Raw genomic sequence first — 18,415 nt, 5'->3', positions numbered from 1 at the left:
GGCCTGAGCCCACAACACCTCCTTCCCCTCCTTGAGAAAGCGCACCCCTCTACCCCATGGGCTGACCTGCTCTTCCCCTCTCCGCCGCCCCCAGACCGCCCGCAGCCCCCCAGCAAGCCAGTGGTACAGCAGGAGGACGTGAAGGCACGCAGCGTGCTGCTGTCCTGGGAGCCGGGGAGCGACGGGCTGTCCCCCGTGCGCTACTACACCATCCAGACCCGGGAGCTGCCCAGCGGCAGGTGGGCGCTGCACTCGGCCTCCGTGAGCCACAACGCCTCCGCCTTCGTGGTGGACAGGTGAGTCTGCCAGCATCTCTGCCCTGCCCCTCTAGCCTGGTGGCACCAGTCCTGGGGATGGGCTCCTGGAGCCTGCCCACCCCAGGTCTCCACGGCCCGCGTGCCCCAGGAGCTCCCCGCACATGCTCAGTCCCTGCAGCTCTGTCCTGCCCGCCCTCCCCACTCTCTCTGGAGCCCTGTTCCAGCTGCCTCTTAATTATCTGTTTCTGGAGCCTAGAAGCCCCCTATGTGAAGCCCTCACCATCCTTCATTAGCGATGCCTCCCAGCTAGGCAGCATCTTTAATAGGAGACTGGAGCTGCCCTTCGAAATTCTGGCTTCAATTTAATTCCTAGTGGGTCATATTTTTTATATTCCAATTGACGTGACCAAGAGTTTTGAGCAATGCTTCCCTCCTCATCCCCCACCCCCAATAAATCAAAAAGGAAGCCTTTTGCCTGGAGAGGAAATGCAGCTTATAGAGATGAAGTGTGGTTAACTCTTGAGAACCTCGACCCTTCCTACATGTGCTAAATTCGAGAAAGGGATGGCAGTACCTGGAGGGGGTGTTTTGTCAGAGGGGGATTTGTTGATGCTCCCATAGCTGCATGTTCTTCTAAGGTAGGAAATACGCAGACATTTCCTCCTGGGACCCATGGCTTAAAATGGAGCTAAAGGTGTGGCCGCACCCCAAGGTGGCATGGTCTCAGGGCCCTGGGCCCTGTTTGTCCCCATCGTAGCAGACTTTCTTGCTGAGTCCGATGTTCCCGTCTGTGCAATGGACTGTGGGCAGCCCCAGCTCACCCCGTCCCCCTGGCAGAGATGGCGGGGCAAGGCCGTTAGGGGGTACCGACATTCTTTGAACCCTACCCCCCTCTAGGCTCAAGCCTTTCACGTCATACAAGTTTCGCGTGAAGGCGACCAATGACATTGGGGACAGCGAGTTCAGCGAGGAGTCGGAACCACTGACCACCCTGCAGGCCGGTCAGTGCCCCCGCTTCAATGCCTTTCTCTTGGTCCACCGTGTACTTCCTGAGCACGGGGCAGTCTCTTCTGGGGGGAAGGGCCTCCAGCTATGGGAGGGGCACACGCCTGCAGGCCCTTTGTCTGGCGTCCTGGGCAAAGCCCCAGGGAGGTTTGGGCCAGAGGGGCCTTTGCCATGGGCTTGGCACCCACACCCAGCCTGGCATCTTAGCGTGTTTCTTCTCTGATGTCCCCCAAGCTGGTGTCTGGCCCCAGAAAACCAGTGAATAGCAGTGGGGAAGCCTTAGCGTAAGAGGCCCCGGAGCAGAGGAGGGGGGCGTGTGGATTTGGGCTGGGGTCAGGGTCCTAGGCCCTCTCTCCCTCCACCCCGGCCCTTTGTTCTGCAGAGGTTGGGCTGGTGGGCGTGGAGGGTGACTTAAGCTGGAGCTGCCCACAGTCCAGTGTCCGCAGAATCTGGTCCCTGTGGCCTCCCAGGGGGCCTAAGGGCCAGCCTCCAGAGCTCACCTGTCTGCCTCTCTCCCCAGCTCCCGACGAAGCGCCCACCATTATCTCGGTGACACCTCACACCACCACGTCCGTGTTGATCAGATGGCAGGTATGGCCCGGCAGGCAGGGAGGGCCTGTGTCCCATGAGGCCTCAGACACGCTGTGGTGGGACCAGAAAACCAACAGCCCCCACCAGGGCTGGAACATTCCACACACATGCACAGATATGCACATGCACACACATGGACACGTGTGCACACACACAGACACATGTGCACACGCACAGACATGTGTGCACACAGAGACACACATGTGCATGGCGTGTACCCGCCCCTCATTCCACGCTGGATAATGAGATCAGCCGATGCCCCTACAGTCTCTGCAGATGAGGAGCCAGACTCGGGGCGGTGCCGAGCTTGCCCCAGGTCACACAGCTAGCCAGGGGTAGAGGCAGGTATAGTGGCCTTAGGTCTGTTGAATGTTCAGACAGAAACGTGCTCGGGGCTTTCAGAAACCCAGCCCCTCTGTCAGTGAACAGGTTCCTGATAAAGACCAAACACAGGTGTGCATGCGTGACCTGTGCCTGGGCAGGGCTACTGTCCCACCCAGGTACAGAGGACCCCTTCCTGCACACCTCCTCCACTGCCTGCTCTTTGATGGGCACTGCCATCCTGCAAGGCCCGGGAAAGAGCGGGGTGTGTCTCAGAGACCAGTCCACCATATGTGCCTGCGCGACCCTCCTGTCCTCTCTGAAGTCCAGCGTTTGGACTTGATGAGTCACCACGGAATCCCCAGAGTGACAAACTCCTATCTCCACTTCTCAGGCTCAAAGGGGCAGGCGCCAACCTTTGCCCACCTGCAGCCCCCCTGAAGGGAAAACGAGGAGGGACCCCTGAGCCCTCCCCCAGCCTAAGGCCTCATGGAGGAGGCATCCCTCAAATGACAACGACCTAGTACAGTGGGGAGCCAGGAGAGGCTGGAGCAGACCAGGGCCTTTGCAGCAAAGGGGGCCGATACGTGCCCACAGCAGCCGGGGATGCAATTAAGGAGCAAAAATGAAAGGTTAGATTGTTCCAGCAGGGTTTTTTAAAGAGGTATCATTAAAAGTAGCTTCCACCTTCTCCAGAAGCCTGTTCCCCAACTCAGCTGTGCAGGGGAGCGGAAAGCAAAGGAGAAAACGGTAATAAAGGCAGAGTGGGCAGTGGCGCACACAGGCACACCTGCCCTTGTTCCAGCGTGAGAGCAGGGAGAGGACCCTGGGCTCACAGGAAGGTCCGGGAAATGTTGGCCAGGTTGTAGGCAGAGGAATGAGCAGGCTGAGTGGGGCTGGTGAGCGTGTCAGGGAGTTGTAGGCCAGGACCAGCCCTATGAGAAGAGTCAGGGTCAGGTGGGGGCCCCAAGCACGCTTTGTGACCTTGGGCACGTCCCCTCACTGAGCCTCGCTTTCCCGCTCTGTTAAATGGGACGGCACGATGAGTCCTGTCCTTCCTGCCTCACAGGGCTTGCTGCAGGGATGAAATAACCTCACTGGACTGCTTTGTAGATCAGGAACTGCTCAATGTCCTTTCGATTCCTTTCCCTGGTGGAGACTCAGTCTGCTCTGTGGCCACAGGAAGCAGACGGGGAGGGAGAGAGGAGCCGAGGGCAGGGGTGAGCGTGGTGGTGCAGCCCCTCTCCCTCCCCCACGCCCCTGCAGTCACCAGCCGAGGACAAGATCCACGGCATCCTCCTGGGCTTTCGGATTCGGTACCGGGAGCTGCTCTACGATGAGCTGAGGGGTTTCACGCTGCGAGGCATCAACAACCCAGCGGCCAAGTGGGCAGAGCTGACCTGTGAGTGACACTCGGCCGGAGTCGGGGCAGGGTGGGCTGGGTGCACTCACCTCCTGCCTGGAGTCTCAGCTTCCTGGGATCCCTCTACCCTAAAACCCTGCTGTCCACCCCTGTGTGTGCCTCTCACCCCTGTCCCCTTCAGTCACTGAGCAAGTAGTTATTTATTGAACCCATTCTATTATACATGCCCCAGACACAGTGAGCAAGACAAACTGGGTACCTGCCCTCTCAGCTCGCAGCCTGGGGGAGGAGCCAGGAACTCAAGAACTAAAGCCTGAGATAGATGGCTAAGACCGTTGGCATGACCCCTATGGAAGACGAATTCCAGGACAGCCCGCAAAGGCTTCCCTGGGGGGGTGGGGCATGGTGCTGACACTGATGGAGATTCCATGTCAACCAGCCCAAAGGGAAGGGGAGAGCCCAGCATGTGCAAAGGGCCTGAGGTGGGAAGGAAGACCAAAAACCAAGCCTGGTCATGTCCCAAGGACAGCAGTCTGGCCCCTTCTGGTTTCTGGGGAGGTCACGGTTCTGCCCTGGAATTCTCAGAACCCAGTCTCCCTCTAGGGCAGGTGGAAATTCCAGGGAGTGTCACAAACAAGGGAAATGACCTGTTGCCCTTTAGGGTTAAGAGGGTTACTTTGGTGGCCTGATGGCTGGCGATGGGGTTCAGAGGCAGGGAGGCCAGTTCGAGGCTAATGTAGTGATGTAGGTAAGAGTGTGAGGTTGGAGCCTTGATGTCAGGTTAGGGTGGAACTGAGGGCCCGTAGAACAGATGAGGTGCTGCAGCCTCCATGAATGACTCGTGTTGGGGACAAAGGGGCAGGTGGGAGAGGGAGGAGTCCAGAGGACTTGGGTACCCAGGCAGATGGTGACCACTCACCAAAGCAGAGACTTGCAGGAAGACGAGGAGCCGTTTAAAACCGTCTCCATTTTGTGTTTCTCTCCCATGAGTCCCCTAAACCTTTTGTGCCTTGTCTTCTAGCGAGAATTAGCAGACAACAAAATGATGGAACGCGCAGCCAAGGCACATTAATAGGGAAACTCGGAAGTAGCGACTCCAACCGCTTGCGTTCCTTTATTTATTTATTTTGCAGACATGTGCTTGCAGTTGTGGTTTTAAATTGCCTGTGTATAATAATGCAGTCATATTTCCTGGTAGTAAAATAGTTTCTGGTTCACAGGGGGAAATTAATGACACCACTATTTCATGGTGATTCTATAGGCGTTTTGCCTTAGGCAGGGGAGCGAGTTGGGACTGAGAGGATCCGCCAGAGCTGTCCCCAAGGATGCCGCGCTCCAAGGGGGCCCAAGGGGCTCCCGGTTCCCTGTGACCTCAGACCAGTGCGCACTGGAGCGGGGCAGCACTGTCCTGGGAGCTGCCGCCTTGCCCTTCCTCCCGCCCTGGCTCCTCACGCAGCCTGTGTGTTGTTCTCTCCCGCCCAACCCCCCACCGGGGTGTTCGTGGAGGGGTCGTGTACTAACCTCCTCTGTCTGCTGTCTCCCTCTGGCCCCTCCGCCTTCCCCCCTGGTAGCCTTGTTCTCCATGCGGAACCTGACCCGGCCCAGCCTCACGCAGTACGAGCTGGACAGTAAGTCTCCCTGCACGGTGGCTCCATCCAGGGCCCACACCCTCCACAGGGACGGGGAGCGGGGCGTCTGAGGACACCTGACCACAGGCCGCAGGGTGTGCCCACCTCCGTCTGCTTGAAGAATGGGACCCCTCTTAGCACATGTGACTTTACCGAAACACACAAAACTGTAGGAGTCACCAGGGAAAGTCTCCTCCAGGCCACTGTCATCTGTCAGGCGCAGAATGGAAAAGGAACAGGCGCTGTCTTGTGCTCTGGGTTGGGGGACGCCGACAAGGGGCTCCATGGTAGGAGTGGCCGGTTCGATGGGCAGACGTCCACGTCACTGCTGCCCGGCCGGGCCTGTCAAAGGCATTTTCGGCACAGCTCTGTCTTCCAGACCCAGGCCCGTCCCCATCTTCCTTAAGGGACCAGGAAACATTCCTGCCGGATACCTGGCCCTAGCCCTTGCTCTGCTTCTAAAGTCCCAGCTGTGGGTCTCCCCAAACTGTCCCTCTCCTTTCTTCCTCAACCAGTGGCCTGCACAGGCTGTGTGGCCAGTTCAGTTAGGCGGACTCCCCACTCCTACTCCGGGGGAGGGTGGAACTTCCTCCTGGGGAGGGGAGCTCGGAGAGGGGGTGGGAACTTTCAGCCACTCTTCTAGCAGGGACAGAGACCCCCACCCAGGGTGTTGGAGCCCATTTCCTGCACCTGCTCCCCTCGTGCAGCTTCTGTCCAGGCATTTCTACCCAAGCGCCACAAACTCGGCAAAAGCCCAGGATTTCTTAGCCCAGAATTCACAGCCAATAAGCCCGTTCCTGTAGGGCTGAGCCCGTGTGTGAGGAGCTGGAAACTTTCAAGCATCTGCCATGTGGGGAAGGAGTGACCTGTGACCCGCTATGCCCAGCACAGGCAGGGCAGGCGTGCCCTATGACCGGGTGTGCCCAGGACAGTCTCAGTTCGTACCAGTGTCAGCACAAATGTTCATAGTGCTCCTTTCAGCCTCTAATGGGTAGAGTATGGTTACAATTGGCCAGGAAGCCAACCAGTGCCATCTGTGTCCCGAGCCCCAGGAAGCAGGTGGAGCCCCCATCCCCACCCCCGGCCACCCTTTCTCTTCCCTGTTCTTTCCTTGAACCTTCCTACGGGGACTAAAATCACGGGGTGCCTCACGCCAGCCTCCCCACAGCCTTCATTTGCCATGCTGACTCCGTCCTCTGCAGGGACAGTGACCTCTGTGTGTTTCTCCCCTCCCCCACTGTCACCCACAGACCTGAACAAGCACCGGAGATATGAAATCCGAATGAGCGTGTACAATGCTGTGGGTGAGGGGCCTTTGAGTCCCCCGCAGGAGGTCTTTGTCGGGGAGGCAGGTGAGACCAGCCTGCCCTTCAGACCCCAGCATGCCTCTGCCGCCTCCATGAAGCCCAGCCAGGGGAGATACGGGGTCCCAGGGCCCCAAGCTGCCCCAGCCCACCTCCCCCTCCCTGGAGTCTACTGACATCACACACTCACCGCCCCTTACACTCTCCAGTGCCCACGGCAGCACCCCGCAACGTGGCCGTCCACAGTGCCACGGCCACACAGCTGGACGTGACATGGGAGCCACCCCCCCTGGAGAGCCAGAATGGAGACATCCAAGGCTACAAGGTACGGGGCGCTCCAGCAGAGAAGAGGGTTCAGAGGGGCAGAGGGCCAGGCTAGGGGTTATGAGTGACCCACAGGAGGTGGTAGGAGAAGCCCTCAGTTCTGCACCCGCGCCCTCGGCTGTCTGCACACAGTCCATAGAAGTATTATGTGGCTGGATCAAAACCGTACCCCTTCTCTGCCGAGTCCTGAGAGCAGGCTGAGCTCGGCTGCAAGAAACTCAGGCCCAGCCTCGGCTTCTATCACCTCCAGGCACAACCCCTCCCCAGCCCACCAGCTCCGATGCCAGCAGTAGACGCCGCAAAGTGGTGATTTGGGCAACACGAGTTACAACACTGATGCTGACTGGATAGCCAGTTAGCAAAGGACCACTGTCTAAGATTTAGAAATCTCCATTTAAGAATCACTTCTGAGTTTGGGATGATGTCATGTGCTATGACAGGATTCAATTGGTCTCTAACAGTCACAAAGCCCTTTAGGACGCCTTAATTTTCTTGAAAGTCCTGTAAAGCTGGCAGATTATAAATGGTGGTGCCCATTGTATAGCTGAGACAACTGAGACCCAGTTTAGGTAGCCTGGCGAGGTCCCAAAAATAGCAAGAGACAGAGAGTCAGACTTCAGGTGTGCCGGCTGTCACCCCACGAGGGGCAGGGAGGAAGCACTGAGCACACAGCCACCAGAAGAGGTGGTAAGAGTGATAATATTACTGTGCCCCCTTGGCTGGAGCAGTTGGGACACACAGCCCTTGGCCGCGTTTGGGGCCAAGGTCCCAAACCAGTGTTTATCAGCACCCTCACTCCTGCTGGTTGGTTGTTACTCCAGAGAGTGGCCCGTGGCAGTGGTGGATGGGGCGTGTGAGGGCTGGCAGGGACTGCATGACCACCTGGCATGGTCAGTCTTCACAGCACAGGCAGAAACTGAGTCTCCACACAGGTAAGGGGCTCGCCCGAGTCACACGGCTGGTTAATGCCGGCGGCCCCAGCATCAGACAGAATCCAGAATAGGTGTCTCTTTCCATCTGGGGTGAAGGAGGCGAAAGAGGAAAGGCGTCTTGCCAAAGAAACTCTAAGGATGGATGACACCCCTGGAGTCCTTGCCCAGGAGTGCCAGCTGGGAAAACTAAATATTGTGCCCCAAGCATATGCCTTCATGGGAAGAAGAAGGAGCTGGGCGGAGCCTGCAACAGTGTGGCAGCCACCAGACGGTCGAGGCGTGGAAGTTTCCAGTTAATATGCAGACTCGGGAAATGTGTGGGTGCACAGACTCCATATATCCCCCCACAGATGGCAGCCATGGACGTTAACTGGGGAAATGCAATCACCACCTCCCAGATGTGGAGTAACATCCACATCGATTAACATTAATGACATATTTGTGTCACCAACCAGTGAGCACAGCCGAGATGAACTGCATTTGGGTCAAACTAAGGAGTGGTGTGTGCACGGGCCGGCACGTCCGTGCAGCTATAGTCTTTCAGTGATGCGTGTTTATTGAGCAGTTATTTTGTGCCCAGCGGTGTTCTCAGTGCTGAGAATAAAGCAAAGAGAAAAGATGAGTGTAAATTGTAGGGGAAGGAGACCAGCAACATTCAAAACAAATGACAGCCCCAGATGGTGATAAATTAAGCCGGTTACAGGGATAGACAAAGATCCAGGGGGAAGTTTGAAAGTTTAAATAAGATCATTTGGGAAAGACGTAATGAGACGCTGACACTTGAGCAAAAATGAGAGAGAACAGGGCATGAATCACATGGACCTGGGTAAAGAACATTCCAGAAAGGGGAAACAAGAGCAGAGGTCCTAGGGTCAGTGAGTGCTTGGCACGGACAAAACCCACCAAAGAGCCCTGTGTGTCCCAGAGTGAGTGGGGGGCAGCGTCATGGGAGGTGGGTCTGAGCAGTGGCTGGGGCCTCGTTGCCCTCACACTGGATGAGATGACAGCCATGGACGGTTTGGCGCAGAGATGGGACAAGTCTGACTTGGGTCTTTCAAGGGCTGAACTGGCTGCTTTGTGGAGAGTAGTCTGAAACAGGGAAAGCACAAATCCATGAAGAGGCCACTGAATAATCTGATGAGACATGGTGGTGACTTAGGCCAGGTGGGAGCAAGGTGAGAAGTGTTTGCCCTCTAGGTCGAGGGTAGCACTGGTAGCATTTGCTGATCAATTGAATGGCGGTGTGTGAGAGGAGAAGCGACAAGGATTTCTGAGCAACTGGATGATGGAGCTTCCAGTTACAGAACAGGAAGAAAACAAAAGATGGTGGAAGGAGGGGGCTTGAGGGAGAGAGCTGGAGTCGGTTTCAGACGTCTGTTGATTGTCCAAGGGGAGACATGGAATGGGTGTCTGGAGTTCAAGAGAGAAAGTCTAAGCTGGAGATGTGAATTGTGGAGTCTTCAGCACATAAATGGTACTGAAATTCTGGAGGTTAAATATGTATATAGAGAAAACACAAGACTAAAAACGGAGCTTTGGGACCAAACAAAGTGAGTGAATTCTCAGAACCTACATAAAGAACATGCATCCCGAAGAAGGGAGGAATCAGATGAGCCAACTACTATTGAGAGCTCGAGCAAGATGAAATCTAGGAAGCAGTTATTCAGGGATTGTCTGACTACAGGCCATGGGTCAAATCTGGCCCTCCACTTGTTTTTGTAAATAAAGTTTTATTGAAACAGGGCCACACTCATGTGTTTACGAATGACTTTTGGCTACTTTTGAGTTATAAGGGCAGAGCTGAGTAGTTGCAACAGAGATGTGTGGCCTCCAAAGCCTAAAATATTCATTAAGGAGTTTGCTGAGTTCTAGGTTATTGCGTTAACCGGTTCACGAGTTCATGGGTGACTCTGATAAGAGTTGGGGACAGGGATGCCTGCTTGGAGAGGTTTGAGGGAGAATGAGGGGAGGCAGCGAGCTCTGATATCCCTTCTGAGGGGATTGCTTTAAAGGGACGTAACAAAATGGGGTAGGAGCTAGAAAAAGACAGTCAACAGAGGGGGTTTTAAGATGGAAGAAATAACTTGTGTCTGTGCTGATAGAAATGATGCTGGAAAGAGGATACTTTTGATGATTCAGGAAGAGAGGAAGCTGTGGTGGGGTCAGGTCCCGGAGGAGGTTAGAGGGGCTGGGATTTGGTGCACACATTGGGGTGGCCTTAGAAGGGAGCTGACGGTTAAGTCGTGGTGGCAGGAAGGAGGTGGAGGGTCCAGACACGTGGGCAGGTGGTGGTACCGGTGGCGAAGGGAGCTTGTGGAGGCCTCGACTGATCGCTGAGGTTTCTCAGTGAAGGGTCCTCAGCTAAGAGTGACTGTCTCAATCCCCCCACTTCTGATCTCTCTTGAAACTGCTCCAAGGAGCTTCTCATGCCCACCACCCCCACCGAAGCTCTTCCTGTCCAGGCCGTGACAAGTCCAGCATGATCGTCTGTGGTCAAATGCAGGCCTCCTCCCACCTGGCTTAGCACTGGCTTTTGACACGGCAGCTCTCTCCCTCCTCCCAGAAATGCTTTCTTCTTTTGGCTTCCTTTACTGGCTGGTCGTCACTCTCCTTTGTTGTTCCAACCCCTGAACATGAGGCCCAGGAACCAGTCTGTGACCCTTTATCTACATTAATTCTCTTCATCCACTCTCACCAAGTAGTACCTACGTGCTGATAACACCCAGATTTTAGCATTCACCTTGACCTTCTCCCGGTACCCCAAATTCAGCAAGAACTTTGTCTACTGTTTATATCCCCGTTACTGTGAATGGGTGAAGGAGTGAATGAATGAGTGACTTAATGAATGACTCCCTACCTCTCACTCATCTACCCATATGAGAAGACTCTGTTTAAAAAGGGGTGGGGGGAGCAAAGGGTTACAGAAAAGCAAGGATTTCATGATAACGAGATGTCCTAACCACCATTCTAACTTGCTAGGCAGGGACACTTATTAGCTGTTTCTCACTTTCATTAGCCGCCTCCAGGCAAACGGAGAAATTGAGAAGCGAGTAGCATGCAGAAACCCCTTCGGCCAGCAGGTGGCGCCAAATGCTCTCTAATCCTCCACGTGGCGTGGGGTTGGCAGCTTTCTGGCCGGCCCCAGGTCAGAATTCTAAAACTAGTGCCGAATCTGATTTGGCGAGTCGCTGACTTGGGGTGTTAATCTCGCTGAACATGAAGTAATTGGAAGCCCCGTGGAACACCTGCTATGCCCCTGTACCGAAATCTCCCGTAGCCATGCAGCACCTTCGTTCTTTCCTCCTTGTCACCTTCGCTCCTCACCTTGGTCCAGGGAAATGGGAGTCCTTAGCCTCATGATACAGACGACAAAACTGCAGCTTGGGGACGTCACTGGCCATGTCGCAGCCTTAGGAAATGGTGCGCTGGGGTTCAGCCGCAGGCCGGCCGGCCTCTGTACCGGACTGCGCGTGCCGGTGAATCACGGGGATGGGAGATGGGGGCGGGGCTCGTCAACCTGGAGCCGCTGACACAGCAGGCCTGACACCCTGCATCCATCACCAGCGCCCAGGTGATGCGACGCGCTGGTCCTTGCACCCCACTCTTCCCGGGGCGGGGGTGGGGGGGCTCTACCCTGCACTTACCTCCCCTCTCAGGTTCCTGCAGAACAAAGCAGGTTTATCCCTCCAATAGCTACATTCTGAGGGCCCACGTATGGGTGCCATGCTCAGTCCTGCAGGCACTGCAGAAAACATACAGCGGGTCTTGTGGGGTTTGCAGCCTAGCAGAGACTGAATAGTAGAAAAGGAAGGTTCTGGAAGGGTTTCAAAAACAGCTTTTCAATGCTTTGATACTATTTCCTGGTGACCCACACCTACTGTCCCCGTGCGTGGATGGTACACATGAAGGTGTGTCTGAGACGCTGGAGCAGGAGGAAAGCGGGGTGTCCCTCACTGCCACATCGTCTGTGCCCGGCAGATTTATTTCTGGGAAGACCAGCAGCGGAACCTCACAGAACGGGTGAAGACGCTTTTCCTGGCTGAGAACGGCGTAAAGCTCAAGAACCTGACTGGCTATACCACCTATATGGTCAGCGTGGCAGCCTTCAACGCTGCGGGGGACGGGCCTCGGAGCACCCCCACCCGGGGCCAGACCCAGCAAGCAGGTGGGGAGAAGGCTGGAGGGAGGGGGGTAGTCAGCCTGGGAAGTGGAGGACGGCCCTTGGGGGAGTGGAGGCGTCTTATCCCACCTGCTGGCTCTTATCCCATCTGGGCTGGATACCCAGTCCCCATGGGACTCTCCAGAGTGGGAGAGCACAGCCCACAAAGGGGCCAGCATGTGATGCTCAGAAGAAGAAGCTGTCCCCTTACAGCCTTGGAGAGAGCCCCCAGATCTCGCCCATCCTCCCCCCATCTCTCACCCATAGCCTTCCTTGCCAATGGCTAGCCCACTTCTGTTCCCTGCCTGTTCCCACCTGACTTCTCATATTGCCCTCGCTTTGTAAACTCCACAAGCATTTATTGAACGTCTCCTGGGGGCCCGCACTATGCTCGATGCTGGGATCATAACAGTGAAGGAGACTGACAAGGTCCCCCCCACCCAGGGAGAGAGGCAGGTCATAAACAAGTGCAGAGATGGATGACGCTCTGGTGGCTGTGTGAGTGATCTAAGGACAGAGGCAGGGGGCGGCCGGATGGCTTTGGATGGGTTTGCCTGCAGAGGCCTCGCTGAAGGGCTGACATCTGAGCTGACATTGAGTGAGGAGAGGAGGCCAGCCGTGGGAAGTTCTGGAGGAGGGGTGTTCCGGGCAGAGGGAACAGCAGGTGCAGCACTCTGGAGGATGGAGGGCATTAGAGGGGCAGAGAGAAAGCCAGGTGGCTCGCAAGATAGTCAAGAGTCAGGTCATCGAGGAGGCCTTGGAAGGAAGATGGGATTCATTCTAAGTGTGATGGAAGCTACTGGTGGGTTTAAACAGCTGAGCGGCAGAAGTGGGTTTATGTTTTTAGAAGATCGCACTGGCTGCTGTGCAGAGGGACAGACTGATGGAGAAGAGAGGATGGAGGCAGGGAGGCTCGTCTGGAGGCTGGAGGGTAGGGCAGGGCACAGGAGAGGAGAGAGGTGGGCAGAGTCCTACTGCCCACACGTGCAGAGCCAGCCCTCTATAGCGTGCCCAGAGTCACTTTTCAGGCATGATTACACTTGATATTTCCGGAAGCCTTGGGAACGGGCAGGGCAGGCATTGCCCCATTTCGTGGTGAGTAAGGGTGGCCTGGGAAATGATGTTTCCAGGGTCCCCCTGCTGGTCAGTGGGGAAGCAGAGGCTCGAGCTCAGAAATCTGAGCTTGCCCTGAGCTGTCTTCACTGCACGAGTCCCCTTCCTTTGCCTGTCACGGAGTTCTCTCCTCGTGGATTTCCATACAAGCCTCTTGTGCTGACCTCCTTTAAGCACCTTTTCCAACCTGCTGTTTCCTATTCTGTAAATGGCTGTTCCTCTTAAAGAGAGAGCAAGGCCCATGGAGTCAGCTCCTAAGTATTGTCCTATTCAGGGACAAGCTCCGGCTCCAGGAAAACGCTTTCCCTGTACCGGCTCCCAAGGGTCTGTCTGTCTGTCTGCCTGCCTGTCCTGGCCACTCTCTGTCAGTGTCATCAGCCGGATGGGAGCCCCTGGGGGCCTGGAAGCTTCCGTCACTGTGGCAGCAGGACAATGTGTTCTGTCCCACGTCCTTCTCTGCAAGGGGAGGCAGGAAAGGCCCCCTGCTCTGGGCTTCCTTCTTCAAAGACTGCTCACTGACGGGGCCTGTCGGAAGCAGGGTTGGGATTAGCTCCAGCTCAGTGGGGGTGGCCCTGGACGACAATAGCCTGGTCATCCCGCTGAAGCCACCTTGGGAGGCTGCCCAGTTGATGCCCTCTCTCCATCCTCTCTGTCCTCCCCCAAAGAACCCGCCAACCCCCATGTTTTTGCTTCACTTCAGGGTTCTCAAGCCAAGAAAACATGTCTTCCAGAGGGTTTGACGGTCCCTGGCTCTGGCTGCTCCTGGCAGTGTGGCCGCTGGGCCCCTGGAGATGAGGGAAAGGCCGCATCTCCTGCAGTTCTGGCACCTTGTTCAATGCCCACCTAATGCTCTGAGACCCCCTTCCTTCTCCACCAGGGAAGCTGAAAGACAAACCCCACAAAGCTAAGACATGGCCTGGCCCTGCAGAGACCCTGGGGTGCAACATAGGCGTGTCCTGGGCTGTTAACCAGGGTGCAGGCCGCTTAGCAGGAGGAACCTGAGTTCTCCAACTTTAGAAAAAAGCAAATCCCCTTTCCTCCCAATTCTTGGACTCTGACACTGGAAAGTGAATGCTAAAGGCTTATTGGGGAAGGGGAGGGGTCCAGTGACCTTTGGTGAGCCCTCCTGCACGTAGGTCTGTTCTCTTGTTATTCTCTGGCCCAAACCCCACTGCTCTGGCTGGCTCCTTAGAGCCGAACAGGGCTTTGAAGTCCAGAGAAAGCAGAAACAAAAGCCGCGTGCTGTCTCCCCCCTGCAGCCCCCAGCGCTCCCAGCTCAGTCAAGTTCAGTGAGCTGACCACAACCTCGGTGAATGTGTCCTGGGAGGCCCCACGGTTCCCCAACGGTGTCCTGGAGGGCTACCGGCTGGTGTACGAGCCCTGCACCCCCGTGGACGGTAAGTGGGGGCCCCAGCGTGGCTCCCTAAACCTGCCTTGCATGGGCTCCTTCTCAACGGGGTCCCCCTCCACCATCACTGCACAGTCCATGGGCAAGCATCTCCCCAGCCTATAAACGGGAAACTGAGGCCTGGACGAGAGAAGAGGGAATTCGAAGGTGAAACAAGAGCACATTGGGGGCAACACTCGAATGGCGCCTTGGTGTCCTACCCTGTTTCCCCGGAAACAAGACCCAGCCAGACAATCAGCTCTAATGCAGCTTTTGGAGCAAAAATTAATATAAGACCTGCTCTTATATTATAATAAAATAAGACTCTTATATTAAGACCATATTAGCTGATGGTCCGGCTAGGTCTTGTTTTCGGGGAAACACAGTAACTCCCAGGAGAGGATTTTAAAGTATATTCTTCCCTGCCAGTGAATAGCAGTGAGGGGAAGACCTGTGAGAGATAGAACGTTCCAAAGGGGACAGGTCTCTGTCGGGCTCATGAAGATGGGGCTCCCCAATGGTCCCAGCCTATGCATGCTCCCCCAAATTTAGGGTCTCAGCCTTACTCTGAGTTCAGCCTCCTTTGCCTTTTGTGATGTCAGAAACTCCTTTGAGAATCTGATAAAAGCCTACAGCCTCTCCCCAGAAAGATGCACAATTTGGGGGGGTCATTGCACCCCTGTTCCCTCTGTGAACCTCAGGTATGAACCCTGCTCTGCAGGTTGTCTCTTTGTGACCCTGAGCCCCGTTCATCTGAGCAGTCCTCAGAGCCCCCCAGCTCTCCCTCTAGGCCCTGGCTGAGACCCTACCCCCGTCCTGTTCTCCCCCAGGGGGCTGCTCCACCATGGCTGATGTTGGCTGAGCCCAGAAATCACGGCTATTTACTTAGAGAGGTGGGAAGGAGACTGGGCTCCCAGTTGCCTGCGTCCAATTCCAGAGCCCAGCAAGGCCATGGGGATGTGGCTGGCCTATCAGGTGGCGTCCTGGCATTCAGAGGTGACCGCCTCTGGGCTCATACCTCCCCGACAATGGAGCCTGGCCGGAACAAGGGGTGGAGCCCTGAGAAGGCGGCAGAGGCCAGCAGTTCTGGGTCAGCCGAGGGAACAATGGCCCTCAGTTTCCTCTGCTACCACCTGTGTGCCAGCAGCTCCCTGCCCTGCAGAGTGGCCCTGTATGCTAGGATGCCGAGGAGGAGCCAGCCCCAGGAGATGTGGTCAGGTGCAGGGCCCGGGAAAGGGGCCAACTGTCCCGAGAACAGGAAGGAGAGGACAGAGGTCATGGGGAGGAAGCCGAGGCCCACGGCCCAGGCTCAGCAGAGCGGCCTCCACCTGGCCTGCCCAGGGGACTCCCACACCTTGAGAGGTGAATGCTTTGCCTTTGGTTCCTCCATCCAGCAGTGTCTGGACCACATGGCTGACCCCACACCTTACATATTTCCATCTGCCCATGATGGCCCAGCCAATGATTAGGACCCTCGAGCCCTGTGTGTGGCTAGACGATACTCAGCCTGGCTAACACAGTGCCTGCGTCCCCGGTTCATGCCTCAGCCCTGGGTTCAGTCCGGCAGCATCAGATCCCCAGAATCCAGCGACCCCTTTCCCCTTGGTAGAGAAAACCAAGGCCCAAGAGGATGAGGGGCTGGCTTGCTCAGAAATGCCAGGGAGCAGATACCCACAGCTGCTATCCTGGATCCTAAGGCATAGCCGCACATCACCCCACAGGTCACTTCACTGCTGTAGGAAACACCTCTTGAGAGCCCAGTGCTCTGTCATTTAGCACTTCATTCATTCCATAAATAGATTGGGCACCGACCACAGGCCAGGTGCTCTGCTGTTTTATTCCACCTCATAACGTCCTGCCTAAGATGCTACTGATACCCTCACTCAGTAGGAGAACAAATTGAAGCCAGGGTAAGGGACATGTCCAAAGACCCCCAGGGCCAGCACTGGGGTCTGAGCCCAGCCCACAGGCTGTAGAGCCCGTCTCCCAGTGGCGACCGGTGTACTTGGTAGACATGGGAGCTGAAAGCTAGTCCCATCCCTTGGGGAGGCTGGTGGGCAGGAGGATTTTGGTTTGTGAACCACAGAGCACAGACTCCCACCTCCTAAAAACCATCCCAGGCCTCCCCTCTAGTTGTCATGATTTGGGATACAGTTGGCGGAGGGCTCGGTGTGAGCTTCTGGCCCTCGCTGGCACAAGAAGGATGAGGGAGTCCAGGCAGAGCTGAGGTTGTCCTGGCAGCAGGAGCTAAGGTTGTCCTGGCAGCAGGAGCTGAGGTTGTCCTGGCAGCAGGAGCTGAGGTTGTCCTCAGCTGGCTGCAGGTGTGTCCCCTGGGCTGTGTTGCCTTTACAGAAACTCTTCCTGAAAGGGGATCCTTGGGATTCAAGTTCGGTGGCCTGTGACGTGGGGGAAAAAAACAGGGATAACATATATTTGGGGTACAATGGTCCAGTTACACCGGATGGTGAGTTGTGTTTTTCTTCTAGATGCTAATGGTCCCTGTGGTTATTCCGCAGACACGCAGTCAGTAGGTAGCTTTTCTCAAACTTACTTAGCCCTGGAACCCTTTGTTCTAAGAACAGCCTGCAGGACAGTGGCCTGAGAAACAGTCTTGGAGACACTGCTGTGTGGCCAAGGATGCAGGTCCCACCTGATGCCAAGGGGACACAGCCCTGGCAGTGTCGCTGCCCCTGCCCCACAGCCCTCGCTGGCCCCCGAGTCCCCACATGCTCTGCTTTGCCCCCAGGAGTCAGTAAAATCGTGACGGTGGATGTGAAGGGGAATAGCCCTCTGTGGCTGAAGGTGAAGGACCTGGCAGAGGGCATGACCTACAGGTTCCGTATCAGAGCCAAGACCTTCACGTACGGGCCTGAGGTCGAAGCCAACATCACCACCGGCCCAGGCGAAGGTAGGGATGCTTTGGGCAGACACGCAAGCTGCCACCCTCCACACACAGCATTCAGCCACCCAAGTTTGAAGGGGTGTCCAGAGCCACGCTAGAGCCTGGAGACACAGGGATGAGCAAGACAAGGTCCGTGGTGGAGCTCGTGGGTTGGGGGACTGATGACACAGCAGACACACAGGAGCTCGCACGTGCGGGGGGTGCCTGGGGGGAGGCGAGGTGGGGGGAGGAAAGGCAGCTGGGCTATAGAGGGTCACCTGCACCATCAGAGGTTTCTCAGGAGGCCATTTACGTCAGAACCTCTGGAATTCTTGCGGTAAATGCAGATTCCTGGGCCTCAGGAGATCAGAATCTCTGAGCATCCACCCTGGGAATGTGCATTTGAACGAGAGCTGAGGGTGGCTCTTCGGTGCCGGCTAAGAGAGCCGCTGCTCTGGAGGGCAGTGAGGTGAGAAGAGGAGTCTGGCCCAGCCTGAGGCAGGGTCACCTGCCAGGCCACGTCTTTGCTGGACAGAGGCGACAGAGGCTGGCAAGGTTAGAGAAGAGGGGAAGAGAGGAACAGGCAGTAGTGCTCTGGGCCTGAGGCGGGAGGGGAGGGGAGGAGGAGGGCAGGGGAGCCTAGCCACCAGAGTTTGGGGTTTGTGACACCTCTGAGGGGATCCTTGGGCTGGAGGAATTTTTCAGCTTTAGCTTTGAGTTTAGCTTTCCAAGGTCCCTGTCTCTTATGTAGGATATCCCATCCTGAACACCAAAGCCACCTCCCAGACCATTCTGTTCCCTCCCTCCCTGAAAAGGAACGCAGCCATCCCACACTTTTCCTAAAATCCCTCCTCCCCACCCCCCTCCCCCTCCTTATGCTCCTCCGGCTCCTTCCTGCCCCACTGGCCAGGCGCTGACCAGGGTCTGGCTTAGCCCGGCCTCTGGGAGGTGAGCTGGGCCTGAAGAGGCTGCCTCTCACCTTTCGGGCAGGCTTGCCCTCCCTGCGGGTTCAGGCTGGCCACTCCTCTGTCTCTTTCTGGGTACTTTCTACTCCCGCCTCTTGTTCAGCAGAGAAGCTGTCTGGCTCCTGGGCTTCATTGGAACAAAACCCACAGCACTACAGGAGTAAGCTTGCCCGGGAGCTGCCCTG

The 18,415-nt window shown here is 56.3% G+C and overlaps 1 protein-coding gene across 2 annotated transcripts in view; it reads left to right on the top strand.

Annotated features, from left to right (window-relative positions):
- The window catches only part of SDK2 (sidekick cell adhesion molecule 2), a 246,206-nt gene that overhangs the window by 207,534 nt on the left and 20,257 nt on the right, over window positions 1-18,415 (top strand). Inside the window, exons 30-39 of one of the 2 annotated variants that reach the window (XM_074319611.2) lie at window positions 95-296; window positions 1,155-1,258; window positions 1,783-1,853; window positions 3,441-3,576; window positions 5,109-5,165; window positions 6,416-6,517; window positions 6,679-6,794; window positions 11,704-11,890; window positions 14,257-14,394; window positions 17,131-17,292. In XM_074319611.2, coding sequence (XP_074175712.2) covers window positions 95-296; window positions 1,155-1,258; window positions 1,783-1,853; window positions 3,441-3,576; window positions 5,109-5,165; window positions 6,416-6,517; window positions 6,679-6,794; window positions 11,704-11,890; window positions 14,257-14,394; window positions 17,131-17,292 — 1,275 coding nt within the window. The remainder of the gene's footprint in view (window positions 1-94; window positions 297-1,154; window positions 1,259-1,782; window positions 1,854-3,440; window positions 3,577-5,108; window positions 5,166-6,415; window positions 6,518-6,678; window positions 6,795-11,703; window positions 11,891-14,256; window positions 14,395-17,130; window positions 17,293-18,415) is intronic. The other variant, XM_074319612.2, reaches the window with a different exon arrangement.

Source organism: Rhinolophus sinicus, chromosome 12 (assembly GCF_057876585.1).
Source record: "Rhinolophus sinicus isolate RSI-liver-muscle chromosome 12, RSI-T2T, whole genome shotgun sequence".
Taxonomy (NCBI): domain Eukaryota; kingdom Metazoa; phylum Chordata; class Mammalia; order Chiroptera; family Rhinolophidae; genus Rhinolophus; species Rhinolophus sinicus.
The sequence above is the reverse complement of the archived record's forward strand: the minus strand, read 5'-3'. Positions and strand labels throughout refer to the sequence as shown.